General features: G+C 39.8%; 1 protein-coding gene across 1 annotated transcript in view; it reads right to left on the bottom strand.

The window, feature by feature from the left end:
- The window catches only part of LOC122807957 (asialoglycoprotein receptor 1-like), a 363,119-nt gene extending 346,231 nt beyond the window's left edge, over nucleotides 1–16,888 (bottom strand). The window contains exons 1-2 of the mRNA XM_044078988.1: nucleotides 16,741–16,888; nucleotides 15,615–15,941 (exon numbers count right to left, since the gene is read on the bottom strand). Coding sequence (XP_043934923.1) covers nucleotides 15,615–15,941; nucleotides 16,741–16,888 — 475 coding nt within the window. The remainder of the gene's footprint in view (nucleotides 1–15,614; nucleotides 15,942–16,740) is intronic.
- Between the last annotated feature and the right edge of the window lie 756 nt (nucleotides 16,889–17,644).

Consider the following 17,644-nt stretch of genomic DNA (forward strand, 5'->3'; position numbering starts at 1 on the left):
TCCGTAATTAGTGGATTTCATCCTATATGGTAGTTTGTGGGCTCTTTGGTTTTCCTAAAGGGGATGACTATACATTTTTTTGCATTTAGCTTGAGGCCATGGTTCTGACACCAGGAATCAGTCTCCATAAGGCCTTTCTGATGGATGCTTGTGTCAGCCGGAGAGTCGATTACGGCTCCCAGTTTGCAGTCATCTGCGAACTTGGTCAGCCACAGTCCTCTCGTGTTTGCCTGTACCTCAGAGAAGTATATACCGAACAAGAGTGGTCCCAGGACTGATCCCTGTGGGACGCCACTTGTGACTGGTTTAGAGTCGGACATGGCGCCCACAACTCTGACCATGTGAGTTCTATCCCTGAGCCAGTTTGCAGCCCATCTTGTGACGTATGGGTTGATCTTTAAGCTGGTGAACTTATTTATGATACCTGAGTGGGGTATTGTGTCGAAGGCCTTAGCGAGGTCTAGGTAAGCTGTGTGGACTACCTTTCCCTCATCTAAGGCTTTGGTAACTGTTTCGAAGAAATCAACTAGGTTTAAGCGGCAAGATCTGCCCTTGACAAAGCCGAATTGAGTGGGGTCCAATGTTTGGAGGTTCCCAATGTGTTTGTTAATGAAATCCATGATGATGTGCTCCATAGCCTTCCAGACGAGGCTAGTCAGGCTTATAGGGTGATAGTTCCCTGGATCCATTGTGGAGCCACCTTTGTGGAGTGGGATCACTGTTGCTGTATGCCATTCTTTGTACATAACCTGTGGTAAGGCTGAATTGGAACAGTGAATTCATGTGAGGGTTTAGTTCGTTTTGGAGCTCGTGTAAGACGCAGCCCGGGATACCATCTAGTCCCATTGATGCTGTGTTTTTTACTTTGGAGAGGGCTGCTTTCACCTGTGAGTCTGCAGATATGTTGCCAATATGGAGACATAATGGGTGCAACATACGGGGGATACTGTAACTATTGCTGTCTGTGCTGCTTGTGTAACATGGTTGGTTGTAGCATAGATTTTCTGACATATGTACTGTTTTACACTATGATGTATTATGTCATCAACTACTGACAGATATCATTTTTTGCTCACAGTTATTTACCAGGGAAATACATGATGAATGAAGCCGAGACCAATATTCTGAGGCATAGACTACACATTTTGGCACACTCCTGCCATTGTGGAGGGGTATCTATATACAACAGACTGCTGGTTCTGTGTAAATGGTCTAGCACCTTGGTAGTATGCTGGCTGGGGATCCCCTTCTTGTGCTTTTCTCAATTAACAGAATGGCCATATCCTGCTAGGGCTATACCTCTCAGCTGTACAGATACACCCAGGTTATCCAGAGGCAGGACTCATATATCTGTTCAGTTTACCTTCACATTGTGGCTTGCAAGCAGTTTTGTGGCTATTCATACGTGGGTTTGCAGTCAGGGGGTAGTATGGGCAGACATTAGAGTTTCAGACTTCACACACTCCATGACATTCATACTTTTACACCCCCCTTTGTTATTCTCTCCTCCTCCTAACATTATGAAAGCAATATCTCCGAGGTATCCCTATAGTTGGGCCTTTATCCCAGTAGTATTTATGGCCTGGTCCACAGTTCTTGCAGTAGAACATGGGGAGGTATGCTGATGGCATTTGTCAGCATGGCCTTCCATTTGTTTTCCATTTACTGTCTGTATTAGGTTGTTAGTTAGGACCCCCTGACATTCCGTACATTGGCATTATGGGTGAGGCATGGGCCTTTACCAGAGGACTGTACGCCATTTGAGAGTGCTGAAGGCCATCTTTAGCAGGCCAGAGTATTCTGTCACTCATACTTTCACAGGCTGCAAGCCAGTGGATTACCCTGGGGTGACAGTGGTAAGTGATTGAGGTGTTCCTGTCAATCCTTCCTGTTCATACTGATCCACGAGTCTGGATGTGGTCAGGTTGTTGCTTACAGCTAGGGACACACCTCCAGCATGCAGCATCATGTATGTATTTCCATACAGAGATGGGTTCATGCTGTACTCATTCCCTACAACAAGGATATGACCTGTAATAAACCTGTGGCTGATGGTGGGGTGAGCTGGGTGCATGTGTGATATGGAAGCTACTGGCACCTGACTCACAGATATACCTAAGACATTTACCTTATGCTGGCTTGTATGTGGACATGGTCAGCCTGTCATTACTTTAGAACTGTGCCTTTTCTGTTCTGCCAGTGATTGGCCAGACTACCAGTGTTCCATACTTGAGGGACAACTAATGTGATGCTAACCTCTAAGTATAATTCCATGTGTGCAGTTGACAGTTATTTTATATGCACTCTGTGTAGGTTACTTCCACCTGTGTACTGTTTCTATGTATGGACCCCCATTCATGTCACATCCAGCTTTCCGACGGTGACAGATATTGACATCTGGGCAGTGAGTATGTACAACTGCTGACACAGGTGTAACTGAGAAGCAGTGTGGTTGCCACTGCAGTTGTTGGAACATGGCCCTGTTGACCACTGTACTGTACCTAGGCCACTGAGACACAACCATCCAGGCCCACATGCTGACACTTCCAGGCAATATTAAACACACAACAAACTTACCACACTGACCCCTGAATATTGTACACATGCAACAATGTAGACTGGGACAGTTCTGGCAATCTGTGCTCCAGTGATATTACTCCTCAAACTTACATGTTACTGCATTTCTACATGGGATTGTGTGTGTGTGTGTGTGTGGGAGGGTGCACACCTGAAGACTTTAAACATTTGCAATGACTGTACTGGTATTTCGGTTACTCTGTTGGCTTCCACTTGATATTGTATTGTGACCTATTATGCAGAATGGAGGCATATCAGTAGAGTACGCATGTTAGATTTTTATGGCATAAATTTCAGTTTCAGACTTTTTACCCTTCAGAACTAAAATACAACTGCCAGACCTGTTGTAGTATGTCTATGTTGGTCTGGAGGGGGGCTGGTCACCATTGCCATCATTTGGGCACCTTAGCCCGGCCTTTCTTTCTGGTCATCTACACCTGTCCTGCTGTGTGAAGCTGGTGGTGGGTACATAACCCTCATTGACATCCATGTGTGTGACCTATTGACACCCACAGTTATTTGGGACATCACATGTATTGCGTTGGGAGTTGTCACCTTGTGTAATACTGCCTAGTTTGTTGACACCAGTATTTGTTATGGATTTCCTGCTGTCCCATATAGCTGTCTGCTGTTTGCTGCTGTCCCATTCAGCCACCCAATTCCCTTGCATGCTTGCATCCATATCATACATACAATTATCAGAACATACTACTCCATTCAGTAATTGATAGGAAGGGTGGCTTACCTTGTTCCTGGGCCAGTACTGAGGACGGTGCTGGAGGGCTGACTATGTTGGATGCAACACTCTCAATACATGGTAAAGCACAGGTAGTGTCATGTATGGCATCCCTTTTACTGTATGTGCGAGTCAGAGAGAGGTATCAGTCCCTGGGTCCCTACAGTGTCAGTGAGTGTGTGCTATGCATTGCCTCTTTGCTAAGGCCTGGGCAAACTGGGCATGCTTCTTTCTGCCTATAGGGGCAGGCTCAGGGAGTTCCTCCTCCAAGTCCCTCTGTGCCTGTGCTGGTCTTGGCAATAGTGTGGCCGTGCCTCATGCTGTTCCTGTTCTAGCTGTTTCCACAGGATCATATTGTGTAGCATCGCACATACTATGAACATCTGTATACATGTAGCTGGAGAGTACTGCAAGGCTCTCCTGGATATGTCAAGGCAGCGGAACCGTGACTTGAGCAGCAAAAACACATGCTCTACAATGATCCTGGTTTGTGCATGTGCCTAATTATGGTGTTCTTGTTCGGCTGTGTGTGCATTTCTGATGGGTGTCATCAGCCACGGCTCCAGTGCATAGCCAGCAGCCCCCACTAGATGGCCATATGGGATGCCCCCCCCCCCGGCAAACCCCTGATACAGCTGTGAGCAATGCCAGATGTGGGAGTCATGATAACTTCCAGGGCTGCCAGCACACACGTTCATGATAATGCCCTGGGCATCGGACATGACCTGGCAGTTGATGGAGCGGAAGCCCTTGTGGTTTATGTAAACCCTATCCAGCTCACTGGGTGGTGCCTTGATGTGGATGTGTATGCAGTCTATAGCACCAACTACCTCAGGGTATTCTGCCGTATGGTGGAAGAGACGTATACTTCTGGTCAATGCCTCATGGATGTTGGGAAATATATGCGCTCATTAGCATGTGGTGTCATGGCATCCAGGAACTGGTGGAGTACCCTGGATGCTGATGCCTGTGAGACCCCCATGATATCCCCAGTTGGTCTTTGGAAGGTACCTGTGGCTAGTATTCTTAAGCCTACACATACCTTGGTATTCACTGGGATGGGTTCCCCTTTATTGGTTCTGTGTGTGAGGCGGGGACAGCACAGCTGGATGATTTGCTGTATAATGTCCCTATCCACCCTATAGTGCTCCACTATCTCAGCTCATGTAGGCCCTGGTAGGTTACCCTGGGTTTGTACACTCTTCTCCTACTCCTCCTCACTGTGGGTCAGTTGTCAGCATTCTCGTCCTCACCACCTTCAGTCTCTAGCACATATCGATGGAGTAAAGCAGCAGCCTCTGACATTTTTAGTTAGTTTTGCCAGTTAAAATCCCCCGTCTGTGTACACAGGTGGTGTAGAGTTTGTGGGAAAAACAGTCTGAAAGGTGTTTGCATAGTTTATAGTAGTGTGCTGGACTGCTGCATGTGTAATTGGCTGATTCTGATACATTCTACCTGCCAGCTATGCTAGTTCTGCTTGATTGCCTTCCTACTGCTGTTTCCCCTTCCCTGTTCCTCCCTATTTAAGAACTGAGGCACTCCATGCATACCTAGTGCTGAAATGTAAACACTGCCGACATTTCCTCTTTTTTTTTTTGTTTATGTTTAAAACCCGATGAGCAGCGCGCACACCCATTTAGGCTATGTACACAGTTCTCAGGCACATCTGACACACTCCCTTCCTTCACTGTGCTTAGCTAAGGGCAAACACGGGCCACAGAGCTCCAATGAGCTTACAGCAAGCATGACACACCCTCTTATGAAGTCATCCAGCTCTTAGACTTGCACTGTTGTATTGCTGCACCTACACGGTTAGGTACATGCTGACACTTTGAAGAAATATGTGATTTAGTATAACTCCCTCATTTGCATACCCCAGTGTATAGGTCTTTAGTTACTGCATTAAAATGGACCATTTCTCCTTGACAACCACTGCTCCCTGGTATTGTTTATATTCTGCATGCCATTGACTATAATGGCAAAATGCAGATTTAACTTAAAATTGAGTTTTCCCATTTTTTTTTTATTTTTGGCACAATCCTGTTTGCACGCTGCTGCCCTATGCTTAAATGGCTAAGATCGGCCAAAAAAGAATAATTTTCATAATAATTAATCAATGCCTTATATTTGGCCATTGGTATGTCTAATGTACATAATACATGCTTTTTCATGAGCTGTCATGCCTCCATTTTGTCAGTTGCAGAAATGTACTCAGTTATTTTCCGAATACATTTCTGCACTGACACTGTTCTAGCACGGAGACCTGGCAACTTGTTGAATCACTAAATCACATCATTTGCATGGTTTTCACCAGCAAATTAGGTGATTTGCATGTTTGCTGGTTTTCCGTGCTGGAACAGTGTAGGGCCGCTCGTGCACATGAAAATGGCACTATCCTGAATCACTCAGCGGCCATTTTCCGTGCAGAAGCTCCTACACTGTTCCTGCATGGAATGTTCGGCTTCCTGAATCCTGGGTGTGAGTTATAAGGATCTGGGGGGTTGTGGAGGAGGACAACTGAGAAAGGATCTGTGTAATGGAGTTGGGGTGGTGGGGAATTGGGTAAGGTTAGTAGTGATATTAGATACAGTATTGATAAAATGGGTGTTGAAAAGATTGGCTAGGTCTGGGCTAAGATTGGCTATGTCTGGGTTACTTTTATCAGGAAATGGAGTAGGTGTTGCTTTAGTGGCAGGATTTAGGACAGATGACAAAGCTGACCAGAATTTTGGGGGTTATACTTGTTACTGGACTGCAATTTTATGTAGTTAACTGCATCATGTAGGGGAACAGTATTTAGGATGTTCCAGTTAATGTGTTTTAGTAGGCCGACTGAAGTTTGTGGGTCAAATTTGGTGAGGTTTTGGGTCCGTTTGCTGTAGTGTTCTTTTTGTAGGAAGGGCGAGGTTCTGAGAACAAAGGCTGGGAGATGATCACTTAGTGTATTTGGGATTGCGCTAGCTAAGGAGATTTTACTAGGGTCACTTACTAGTATCCAATCTAGGATGGAACCATCTATGTTTCCTTTGAGTCTGGTAAGAGATGTAATTACTTGGATGAAGTGGAATAGGTTAATGTGGGATGAGAGACATTTTTAGCAGGTATTAGACCAACTGATGCTTACATCTCCTAGAATAATGGTTTTGTTCTTGATTCTACTGGAGATCCAGGCAAGGATTTTTTTCTTGGAGAAGTATGTTGTTGCCAGGGGGAATATAAAGTACTACAATGCAAAGTTTTTTGGAATTGTTTATTTCTAGATAAGATATTAGAATTGATGCTGTGAAGAATACTGGGATTTTGTTGGAGTAAGGGGATATGCAGTAAAGGCATGGGTAGGTAAGGGTAACACCACCACCTTTGTTGTGTAATCTATCTAGTGTGAGAGTACAGAAACCTGGGGGAGAAATTCAGAGTCCTTAGTTTGAGGTTTCAACCAAGTTTCAGTGGCTGTGATAATATCAGGTTGGTTATATACAATCAAGGCATGAAAACTGGTTATCTTATTTTAAATGTTTAGAAGTTGAGTTTGATTAGCTTTAGGCTTTTGGGAATGTGGGGTAGGGTGGGTTTGTTAGAAGAATTAGGTCCTGGGTTAGTTTGGATGGCACCACTTGGTAGAAGAGTTGAAAATCTGGGAGTATATGCTTAGAGTTGTTGTAGTTTTCTGAGGCTGTGAAGGTCTAAGTTATAAGGGTGATTGTGGGTAGTTGTGGATAGTATTTTTATTTTGTTAAAGAGCACAGGGTATATAGTAAAAGGGGAGGAGGATCTTTTAGAGTAGTGGCTTAGGGAGGGTGATGGGATATCCGTATCAGATGTTGGTTTAGTGGGAATTGTAATGGGGTTAAGTGTAGTGAGCTGAGAAGAGCGAAAGAGGAATACAAGTGTGTGAAGTAGAAGAAAGATGTTGGTTAGTGTTTTATTCTTAGTTAAACTGGGGATATACTGGAATAAAGGTAGTTAGAGCAGGACTGAATATATTTTTTTCTTTTGAAGAGGATTATACTTTACAGTTATAAGTCACAGTAGGCAGGTAATGACTTCTGTAAATCCATCAGTTCAATGCAAGGTTAAGAACATATGGGGCAATAGTGCTAATTGTCCTTCATAGTCCACAGCAACTCTCAAACTTTCATGTTTGTCTTGCTATTTTAACCCATCCATATAACTGGCTAACCATTTGAAATGTCAGAACCCTCTTAAGGAAGTCCCAAAATATGGAGTCTGAATGACCAAAAAAAAAAAAAAAAGAATTGCGTATACTATGTCTAAGATGGCCATTTCTCAGAATATTCCTTTTTCTCTGAGGTATGGTGATCTTGAAATAGGTATGTACAGGTTAAAGGGGGTGGGGCTTGCCCAGCTGCAAAAAACAAGTTTAAGGGTGAAGAGATATGTTTGACATTGTTCTTTTTTTTCAATGTGTGTGTGGGCACTCGGCATTATAGTGCCAACATTTCTATAGGGAGTCATATAGCTGACATCCTGAAATCATTCACAGAGGAATTTTTTAATTCATTTAACATTTGTTGACCGGGAAAATCCGACTAGGTTCCACAGAGCCTGTTTTGAGCGGAGGCCCGGACAGTGTATAATCTATGTGTGACCTGCATGTACTACAAATATCCTACTTTGCCCTATGCAGGTGATTCAGAGCTACATTATCCAGCAAAAGCCACAGTAAGGGAAGACTGTGAAGGATCTGGCGATTTTTGGATGACTGTTGGAGACTTTAAGGGGCATAGGCAATTTTTAACTTGTGTATTTTTATGTTTTAACCTTTTCATCTCTGTAATGTATATTCTTTATTTTGGATGTACAGAGGGCAGGAATGTATTTGTTATGCTACTGGTTGTTCTTCTGCTGCTGTTATGATGGCAGACTATTTTTGCAGCCCAGTAAATTTGCTGTATGAGATTACTTTCAGACCATATACAGTAAGACACTGATAGTGGATGATGATCAAATACAATGCTACCTTCTACCCTGCTGTCCTTGCTGTTTAACATCTGTTCATAGTATATGTAATACTGCATAGCATATTATGCATGCTACATGGTGCAGCTATAGCACAAAAGGATGCAAGAATACATGAAATGCAGTGGGTGGGAATGCTGTAATGATGCAATCAGCTATTCATGCCTTGAATACAATTTATGTCTGGATCTGTGGTGTAGAAGGATGGGACACTGACTGTAACATAGGCAACTGGAGTTTAGCTAGTGGCCCCAATGCTGGATGAGCAAGGCAGGAAGGAATGGAGCAAAGGGAAATGCTACCCCCTTAGCAGCAAGGTTATATGTATTAGAGGGTACATGGAGTTAATGCATTTTCCATGATAGAGACCAGAGAAACCGATACTCATGCTTGAAGAGGAGGGGAAAGGCTGATTATCGGATAAAAAAAGTACAAAAGTAACGGGAAGTTCTCTAATGTATTTCCATCAATGTTTAGTTCAGTGAGGGTTAGGGCAGTTACAAGAAAACTTTGAATCACTACTGACGGCTGCCTAAACGATTGCCCTCCTAGCTGACAGTCAACTCCGCTGATGAGGATTGAGTTGGCAGACTGGCTGGGAAGGGAGTGATGACTGACAGAAAGTAGGACAAAAGGAGCAAAATGAAATACAATAGCTGTGTGCTGTGGTGCACCTACACTCTTTAGTGATCCATAATCATGGAAAAGGCCGATTCATGAAAGTTTCAGTCAACGCTGCCATAACCGTAGAGTTAGATCATTAGCATCATATAAAACACAGGTTAGGTATGATGGTTATCCATTTTTACAGGATTTCAGGCATGTCATAATGCTGCAGTCAGGCTTGTTGTCCTTGTGGCATTGTGCATGGATGCATTTTAGTACATACCTCTATGTGGCTTTATATCTCTTTGCAATTTTTTGACACACCTGTTGTGTCAGTCCAAGTGACGATAACCATTTCTTGTACTTAGAGTGCCAGGGTGTATTTTATTGTGCAGTCTAACCACAATTGTATTCCTAATCGTCCTGCCACAATGCCAAAGTGCATCATGCAGGCCTTTGCATGTAGGTTGGACTGAACAGTATCCCAGCTTAAATGTGCATTGTGTTTATGATTATTGACTTGCTGATTTATATTTCACTTTTTTTTTCTGGAGTAGTAATTTAAACAGTAGTCTTTCCTTCCCTTCATTTTGGGGTAGATTGGAAGAATCTTTTGCTATGCTCAAGGATAAAATATGTTTCATGTTCTGATTCAGCAGCTATTGTATCAGAATGGCAATGCTAATATAAGTTAGTTTTGCTTATAAAATATACAATGCATTGTTTCTTTTAATGTGTTATGTACTTTAAGCATAGTTTTAAACATATTAATATGGTTTGAAAGGCATTAGTATAGATGTTAATAATAGTCTTTGTTCCATATTAGATGGATTATTTTGAGGCATACCTCTCAATTTCTTAGCAAAACAATTCCAGACAGAGCAAAATATAATAGGGGGGAAGGTCCAAACTCAGAGACGGGTTTTAAATATTGCTTTTATAAATGTAAAAATATACAATAACAGTTTTTTGCATTAGTGTGCATATTCTAAAGGATACGGTGTCTGAAACTCAAATATCTGTCATTATTTAATTAGTTCAGTCCTCAATGATTTGCCAAAAAATGTACATTTTCTGAAGAACAGATCAAAAATGCGAGACAAAAATCGGTACATTCTTTGAAATTCTGGACAGTTGAGAGGTATGGTCTGAGGACATTTTTAGCCATGACCTGAGCAAAATAGTCAATTACAAAAACATATTTATTGTGCAGAGTACTGAACAATAAACTGTCTATATGAACATATTAGCAATGTTTGAATTGAAGAAACATTAACACTTACTATACCTGTAACCTCAATTAAAAAATTAAAAATTAATAACACTGCAAAAAAAAAAAAAAAAAAAAAGAACTCAACCAATCAAAAAAAATAAAACTTTAACTTAAAGAAATACAACCTCCAAATCCCTATCAGCACCACAAAACCAAGTTTATGTGGATAGTGGTGCTTTTAGGGAAAGGTAATATTCATAGGTTTAGGGGGTTAGGGTTATGGGCAGGAACAAGGGGTATGGTCAAGTTTCACACACATATGTAGGTGCTGCCCCTGCCACTTAAATATATCAACTCCAAGATCATACAATACCAGAGAAAGGGCATATTCTCCAACTCTGAGATTATGTCAGTCTGGCAGCACTGTTGCTCAGCTTTCCTGACAAACAAACAAAATAGGCAGGGAAGCTGTCTACTAAACTAGTATTCAGCCACTATCACTGGATCCATCTATTTATCTATCTATATACAGATACTTAGATGATTCCACATCATTTGATAAAATATTCATTTGACTGAAAGAGAAGCTATGACCGCAAGTGACTGAAAACACATTTAACTCATTTGATTGATGCCAAAGTGACTGAAAGCATTCCAAACAACAAATATACAGTAAAAAACTTTTTGTTCTGTGTTTATTTAAAGTTCAGAAGCCTGCTATACACACCAAGCTGAAGTCTTTATCCCAATACTCACCTCCCACAGTCACACAACTGTGGAGAAAAGAAAAACACTGCACACATTAAATCAGTGCTGGTGCACAAACACAAACATCTACAGGTCTCCAGGTGCACCATGATGGTGGGCATCGTCAAGCCTCACATGTTCTTCTAGACTCACTTTGCTAAGATCTCCTGTATTTAGGAATAATAGTACCACATGCTGTCTATAGATGTCTACAGTTTTCTGTCATTTCTGCCTCAGTCAGATGAGTTTTCAGTGAAATCTGTTTCAGTCATTTGTGGTAACTTGATTTATCTTTCAATCAAATGAGGATTTGATCAAATGACATTTAACCAGGGCTGAATCAAGTACCAGGTGACCTGGGCAGCTGTCTCGGGCCTGGTGCTGGCTGTGATAATCCTCTCATCCCTACCATACAAGGGTGGCCAAAGATACATAAGAATGGGGTGAAACTGCCTATGAGACCTATAGTGGCTGGTAGGGGCTGGTGCACAGAATAATTTTCATTATATGTAGAGAGATACATGCGTCCTGTTCTAGACTTAAATAAGTTTGTTCTTAGAAATACCAAACTGTTTTTGGTTGATTTATATGGATTTACAAATGCATTACCCATGGATACAGAATTCCATTTTGTTACACTAGATGTGCAATCATTATTTACCATCATACCAAATGCATTAGGAGTAGCTACAGTACAAGAATATCTCATCAGGCATAGTGATTATAATAGTACATAGATAGACCTTATATGGCTGTTTTTAGAGACACTATTTACTTACAGAAAGATGGCGTAGCTATGGGCACCTCATGCGCCAATAGCTACGCCAACATGTTTTTAACTTTGTGGGAGGATAATATACTTTTTCAGAAGGAGTCTTACATGAGGTATGTTCCCTTTTGTTGAAATTTTGCCGATGACTTCTTTTTGATATGGACAGGTGATACAACGAGCTTGGACAATTTTGTCCAACAATTGAATGATGCTACTGATTACCTTAGGTATATGATGATGTCCTCTAAAACTAGGATTGAATACCTGGATGTTTATGCTGAGAGGCTGAGTAATGGATTGGTCAATACGGTGGTGTATAGAAAGAGCTGCTATAGGAAACACCTACTTCATAGATATAGTATGCATCCCCAATACGTTTTTAGGAACATAATTAAAGGACAGGACATGAGGGTTTCCAGACTCAATACATTGGATGAAGGCTTTCAGTCTGAATTATTGGACTTGAAGAAAAAATTTACTGATAGAAGATATATGACCAATGAGATTGAGAAGGGGCTCTCAGATTTATACAGCTTAAGAGGAAGTAGAGTGTCCCCATACTATGCACCCACTCAAGATCATGATACCCGTATTAGAAATAATGATGGAGTGAGAGGTATGAAGATACTTATGTTCTTTACCAGTGACAGTAATGATATTTTGGACATTATCAGGAGAAACCGGGGGATTTTAACAGTGGACCCAGTAGTTAAAGAAATTGTGGGTGTTGAACCAAGGTTTAGATTTAAGAATAAACATAACTTGAAGAGGTTACTTTGCTACCCAACAAACAAGTCAGATCGATCTTTAGAGGTTAGACATTGGTAAGTGCCAGTTTTGCTGTTTTATTAATAGTAGTGGGAGTTTTAAGCATCCAGACACTGACCAGAATTTTAATTTTAATATATCAGCCTCCTGTACAACATCACATGTGGTTGATCTAGCTGAGTGTATTTTTTGTCACTCATTCTATGTAGGAAAATGGATAGAGTGCTGAAGGATAGAAAAAGGGAACACCTATATAGTACTAGAATATGTTCTAGTAACAGTGTCCTATCCAAGCATACCTTATTGCAAGAAAATGATTGTACATTTAAGTTTATGGTGATAGATATTAATGTATCTAGCCTACGAGAAGGTGACATTAGAAACATGACAGAAGGTAGAGAGGCCAAGTGGATACTTAGACTGAGAGCAATCAGGAGTAGAGGCCTCAATGAGAGGGCATCCCTAAAACCCACACTTAAATCTAGGAGACTGAAAAGTATACAGACATGACTAAGGATTAGTCTCACTTTGTTTATTAGTATGTATTTTTTTTTTTAATTTTCAGAGGTCATTATATCTTATGTTTAGATATATTTATTGCTAGGTGCTTTTATTTATGTGGTGATCTTATTATACACATTTTTAACATTTATAGAAGGCTGTTTTGTAATAAGTTTGTAGTTAAAAGCTGCTATTTTATGACAGCCTGGCTACAATGATAGAGACAAGTTTATGTAAGGATGGTATATGCCTTTAAATTTTGGACTTACATTTGAAACTGATTCTCTGAATTCTGTTGGTTGACTAATTATATTTAAATGTCTTTGATTGATTAAGTTGCTTTTACTGGTCTGAAGAAGAGAAGCTCACAGCAAAAGTGCTTGCCGTTTTATATTTTATGTAATAAAAGTTTTATGGCTCATATACTGCCTGGCTGCCTCACTGCTATTCTGTGTGTTGAGTTATTTGAACATATTAACAATGTTAGAATTGAAGAAAAATTGACACTTACTACACCTGCAGTCTCAATTAAAAATTAATAACATCGTAAAAAAAAAAAGAACACAACAGATAAAAAAAAAACTTTGTTTGACCTAAATAAATACAACCTCCAAATCCCTATCAGCAACACAAAACCAAGTTTATGTGGATAGTGGTGCTTTTATAGAACGGTAATATTCAGGTTTAGGGTTATGAGCAGGAACAAGTGTATGGTCAGGGCTCACCCACATATGTAGGTGCTGCCCCTGCCACTTAAATATATCAACTCCAAGATCATACAATACCAAAGAAAGGGCATATTCTCCAACTCTGAGATTATGTCAGTCTGGCAGCACTGTTGCTCAGCTTTCCTGACAAACAAAATAGGCAGGGAAGCTGTCTACTAAAAAAGTATTCAGCCACTATCACTGGCGATTGGGCTACTAATCAACAAAGATCTGAAGTGTTGCAATATAAATTTAAACAGCATAGAGAGGGATTAGACACTATCAGAATGGTGACTACATATGGCAGAAATGTGGGTTTATTGAGAAATGTAATTCATAAACATTGGAATATTCTTATATCTAATGAAGAACTGGTCTCTATTTTACCTGAGAGATGTCAGTTCTCTTTCTGCAAAGTGAAAACCTTGGGATCTTATTTTGCTCATTTTAAGAAAATCCAAAGGGGGATCAGGAAGGTCAACAACTTACAATCACAGGAGATAGGCTTGCTGGTTCATATCCTTGTGGATATTGTGTATTCTGCAAACACATGTATAAGACGAAACAATTTACTAGCAGAAACACGAGTTAATTTTTTGATATACATTTTTATGCTAATTGTGGGTCAGATTGGGTGGAATATTTGGTCAGTTGCACCTGTTCTGCCTTTTATGTGGGGCAGACGTTGAGATCATTGTGCTGCCCCATGTCTGAACATCTTAATGACATACGTAACCAAAGAATCACAAACCCTTTATACAGACATTCTCAAGTACATACATCAGCTAGGTTTACTTTTGCAGTGATAGATAAGGTCATGGGTAATAGATTCTTTAAAACAGGATGGCACTCTATTTTGAATCAAAAAGAAAGGAAATGCATTATTAAATTAGGGAGGTTGTTCACACCAGGTCTCAATGATAAAATGTGATGTATAAATCTCTTTTATCTTTTTGTACCAATTCTTGGGGGGAAGTGATGTCATAGGAAATGACTGGATACTGAGTGTATTTAAAGTAAAGAACATGTATTATGATATCACTGATGAAGGCTACATGCCGAAACCGGTCTGGAATGTGATATAATACATTATTTATAGCTTTATTTCTGTCCTTGTGGTGCTGGCCTCTTTATTTTTGGATTTATGACTTAGAAGATCACCTGTTATCTCTGACAGGGAATAAACATTCTGGATAGAAGTTCTACCACAAGTGTGACAACTTGCAGTGGGACCAGCTGGCTGGGTGGGTTACAGAGTTCCAGGAAACAGAGCAAGACGTCTATAGAAGTGTTGCCTTTATTTCTTATACAGTATGGTAATAAACACACACACACACACACACACACACACACACTCATACATACACACACACACACACACACACACACACACACACACACACACACACACACACACACACACACACACACACACACACACACACACTCATACACAGACACACACACACACACACACATAAACACAAGCACACAGATGCACACTCATGCATATACACACACACACACATATATATATATATATATATATATATATATATATATATACACACACACACACACACACACACACACAGATCTCTATAAACTGACTCCTTCTTAACACAATATGAACAATTTCACTGCATTTATTCTTGAAGATCAGTAATTAATGTTGAAAAAAACTAGTTCTAAAGTACTGAAAACTCTCCAAAGCTTTGAGTGTGTTATTAATTTCATGATTTTAACAATTTTCACCACTACCTTTCGGAAAGCACCAAATGCAAAATGCTGTATTAATTCATATACTTCAGAGAGAGATATGATGCCCAAAATCATGTGTTTACACACAAAAGGCATTTTGTTATAGTACAGTTTAATGTTACTTTATGGCAGCAGCATTAGTGCAATAACTTTGGCATCAGCAATCCATATTTACTCTAGTGTTTTGTGAGTGCTGCTGTGCTTGAACAAAGTGTGTCAAAATTCTAACATTTCAAGATACCATACCATTGAGTGACCCAGGGTTGCTTGTCAGCTGATTCAGTTTGCGTTCAATGTCATCAAATTTCTGTTCTATCCTGTTTTCTTCCTTTTCAAATTGTCTTTGGATTGTTTCATTAATCTTTTTAAAAATCTGAACTTGAAGTTCTTCCTTACTGTGGAACAGATCTGTTATATTATTTTCGGCCTGCTTGAGCTCAATTTGTAGGTTTGTCTGATTATTTGCCAAGATAAAGATTTTGTCTTCTGTGTCCTTAAACTTGCCGTAAACACTGGAATTCAGTGACAGGAACTCATAACTTAATGGTCCTGGTTGCTTTGATAGCTGTGTATCTGTCAACAGGATAAAACACAGCGTGTCAAGTAGTTAACAGAAACAGTATTATACAACAAATACACAGTTATGAAGGAAACTGGTTTTTTGCCCACAAAAGTGTGGCTAACTGAGTTGTAGATCTCAACATACAGTTTCATTTTTTTTCATCCAGTAGCAGCATTTTTATACCCTGTTGATGTAGAATAATTATAAAAGTATGGCACTTTAATTTACAGTTTATTATAATAGCTGTTTCTATTTACAGAGATGGTATTGCATGCTTTTAATGATTCAGACTTCATAAAGTACACTTGAATGTCAGTGATACTGTTGCATGCATGATGGAAAACTGCTGTTAAGTTGCATGGTGATACAATACATCATCTAATTGTGCTGTTTCCAGAAGTGACAAGTGGACATTAGTTATCTAATTCAGAAACGAACAGCATTCATTCAGAGAATTAAAAGGCAAAATGAGATGAGCATCAGCATTTTTAGAATCATCTAGTGTATGTAAGAAATACTGCCATAAATATAAATGCACACCTGGTTTTCACCGAATACTGAAGAACTAGCCTGAAACAACACCTGTATGCTTTTGTCTTTAGAATAATTAAGTGCAAAACTTAGGTGTTATCATCTGTGGCAAAAGGCCAGCAAATAAAAGATTAAGTGCTAGCAGAAAAAAAACACTCAATGCAAATCTTGATACAAATGAAAGAAAAACATGTATATGTATATGTATATATATATATATATATATATATATATATATATATAATCATTATCAATCATTATCTTGCTGATCTGGAGTACATTTTGTGGTAGCAGACAGCTGGTAAAGATCAAAGAAAGTTTCACAAGGATCTGGAGAAGTTTGCACATCAGCATTTTGTTTTCCAGTACCAATTGCTGGTGTCCAGCTTTCAAAGGCATTGTTTACTGGTGTTGTTGCAACTTTCATGTACTTCCTGCCAGTTTCGTGTCAATATAGATCACCATTATTAGGTATTGTCATGTAGGTGCTAAGAAACCAGAAACCTGCAGTGAAGGTAGGACAATGGAATCTGCTACAACCTGCAGATGTTTTTGAGATATACATTGTCAACCAGTGGTTGGTCTGAGAGAGTTGCTATTGGACACATCTGCAAAAAGTAGAAAATGAATGATTCAAAATAGATGCATACCATGTCTTACATTTTAGGTCAACTGTGATAGATGCAAGCATGGCAGGTCATGATTGGATGCTTTGTTTTTTCACTTCCTACTCAATATTTGGCCTTGCTACTTCTTCCTTCCCCACAGTATAAATATTTGATGCTGACATACGAATTAAAAAAAATGCAAATTAAATGTACATACAGACACACACACACACACACACACACCCGTGTGAACATTCATTCCATCATATGCAACAAGATATATTTATTTATTGACATTTGTTGACTGGGAAAGTCCACTGGGCCCAGATGACCCATTTTCAGTGGAGGCCTGGGGAGAAAAGCTCCATACCATCATAGAAATATTTACATAACATCAGGTTAAAATTGATAGTCAAGATAAGTTTTTTTACATAGTGCATATTAAAGTAGAAATACAAAGAGAAATACATTTTATAGAGGTATACAATACAATAAATTAAACCTGGATTGTTACATTTGAGTAATTTTCTTTGCATATTCTCAAGTAAGAATACTATTTAAGTAGTTCTGTTTAT

The sequence above is a fragment of the Protopterus annectens genome, chromosome 8.part0, assembly GCF_019279795.1.
Source record: "Protopterus annectens isolate FY-2018-M chromosome 8.part0, PAN1.0, whole genome shotgun sequence".
In the NCBI taxonomy this organism is placed as follows: Eukaryota; Metazoa; Chordata; order Ceratodontiformes; family Protopteridae; genus Protopterus; species Protopterus annectens.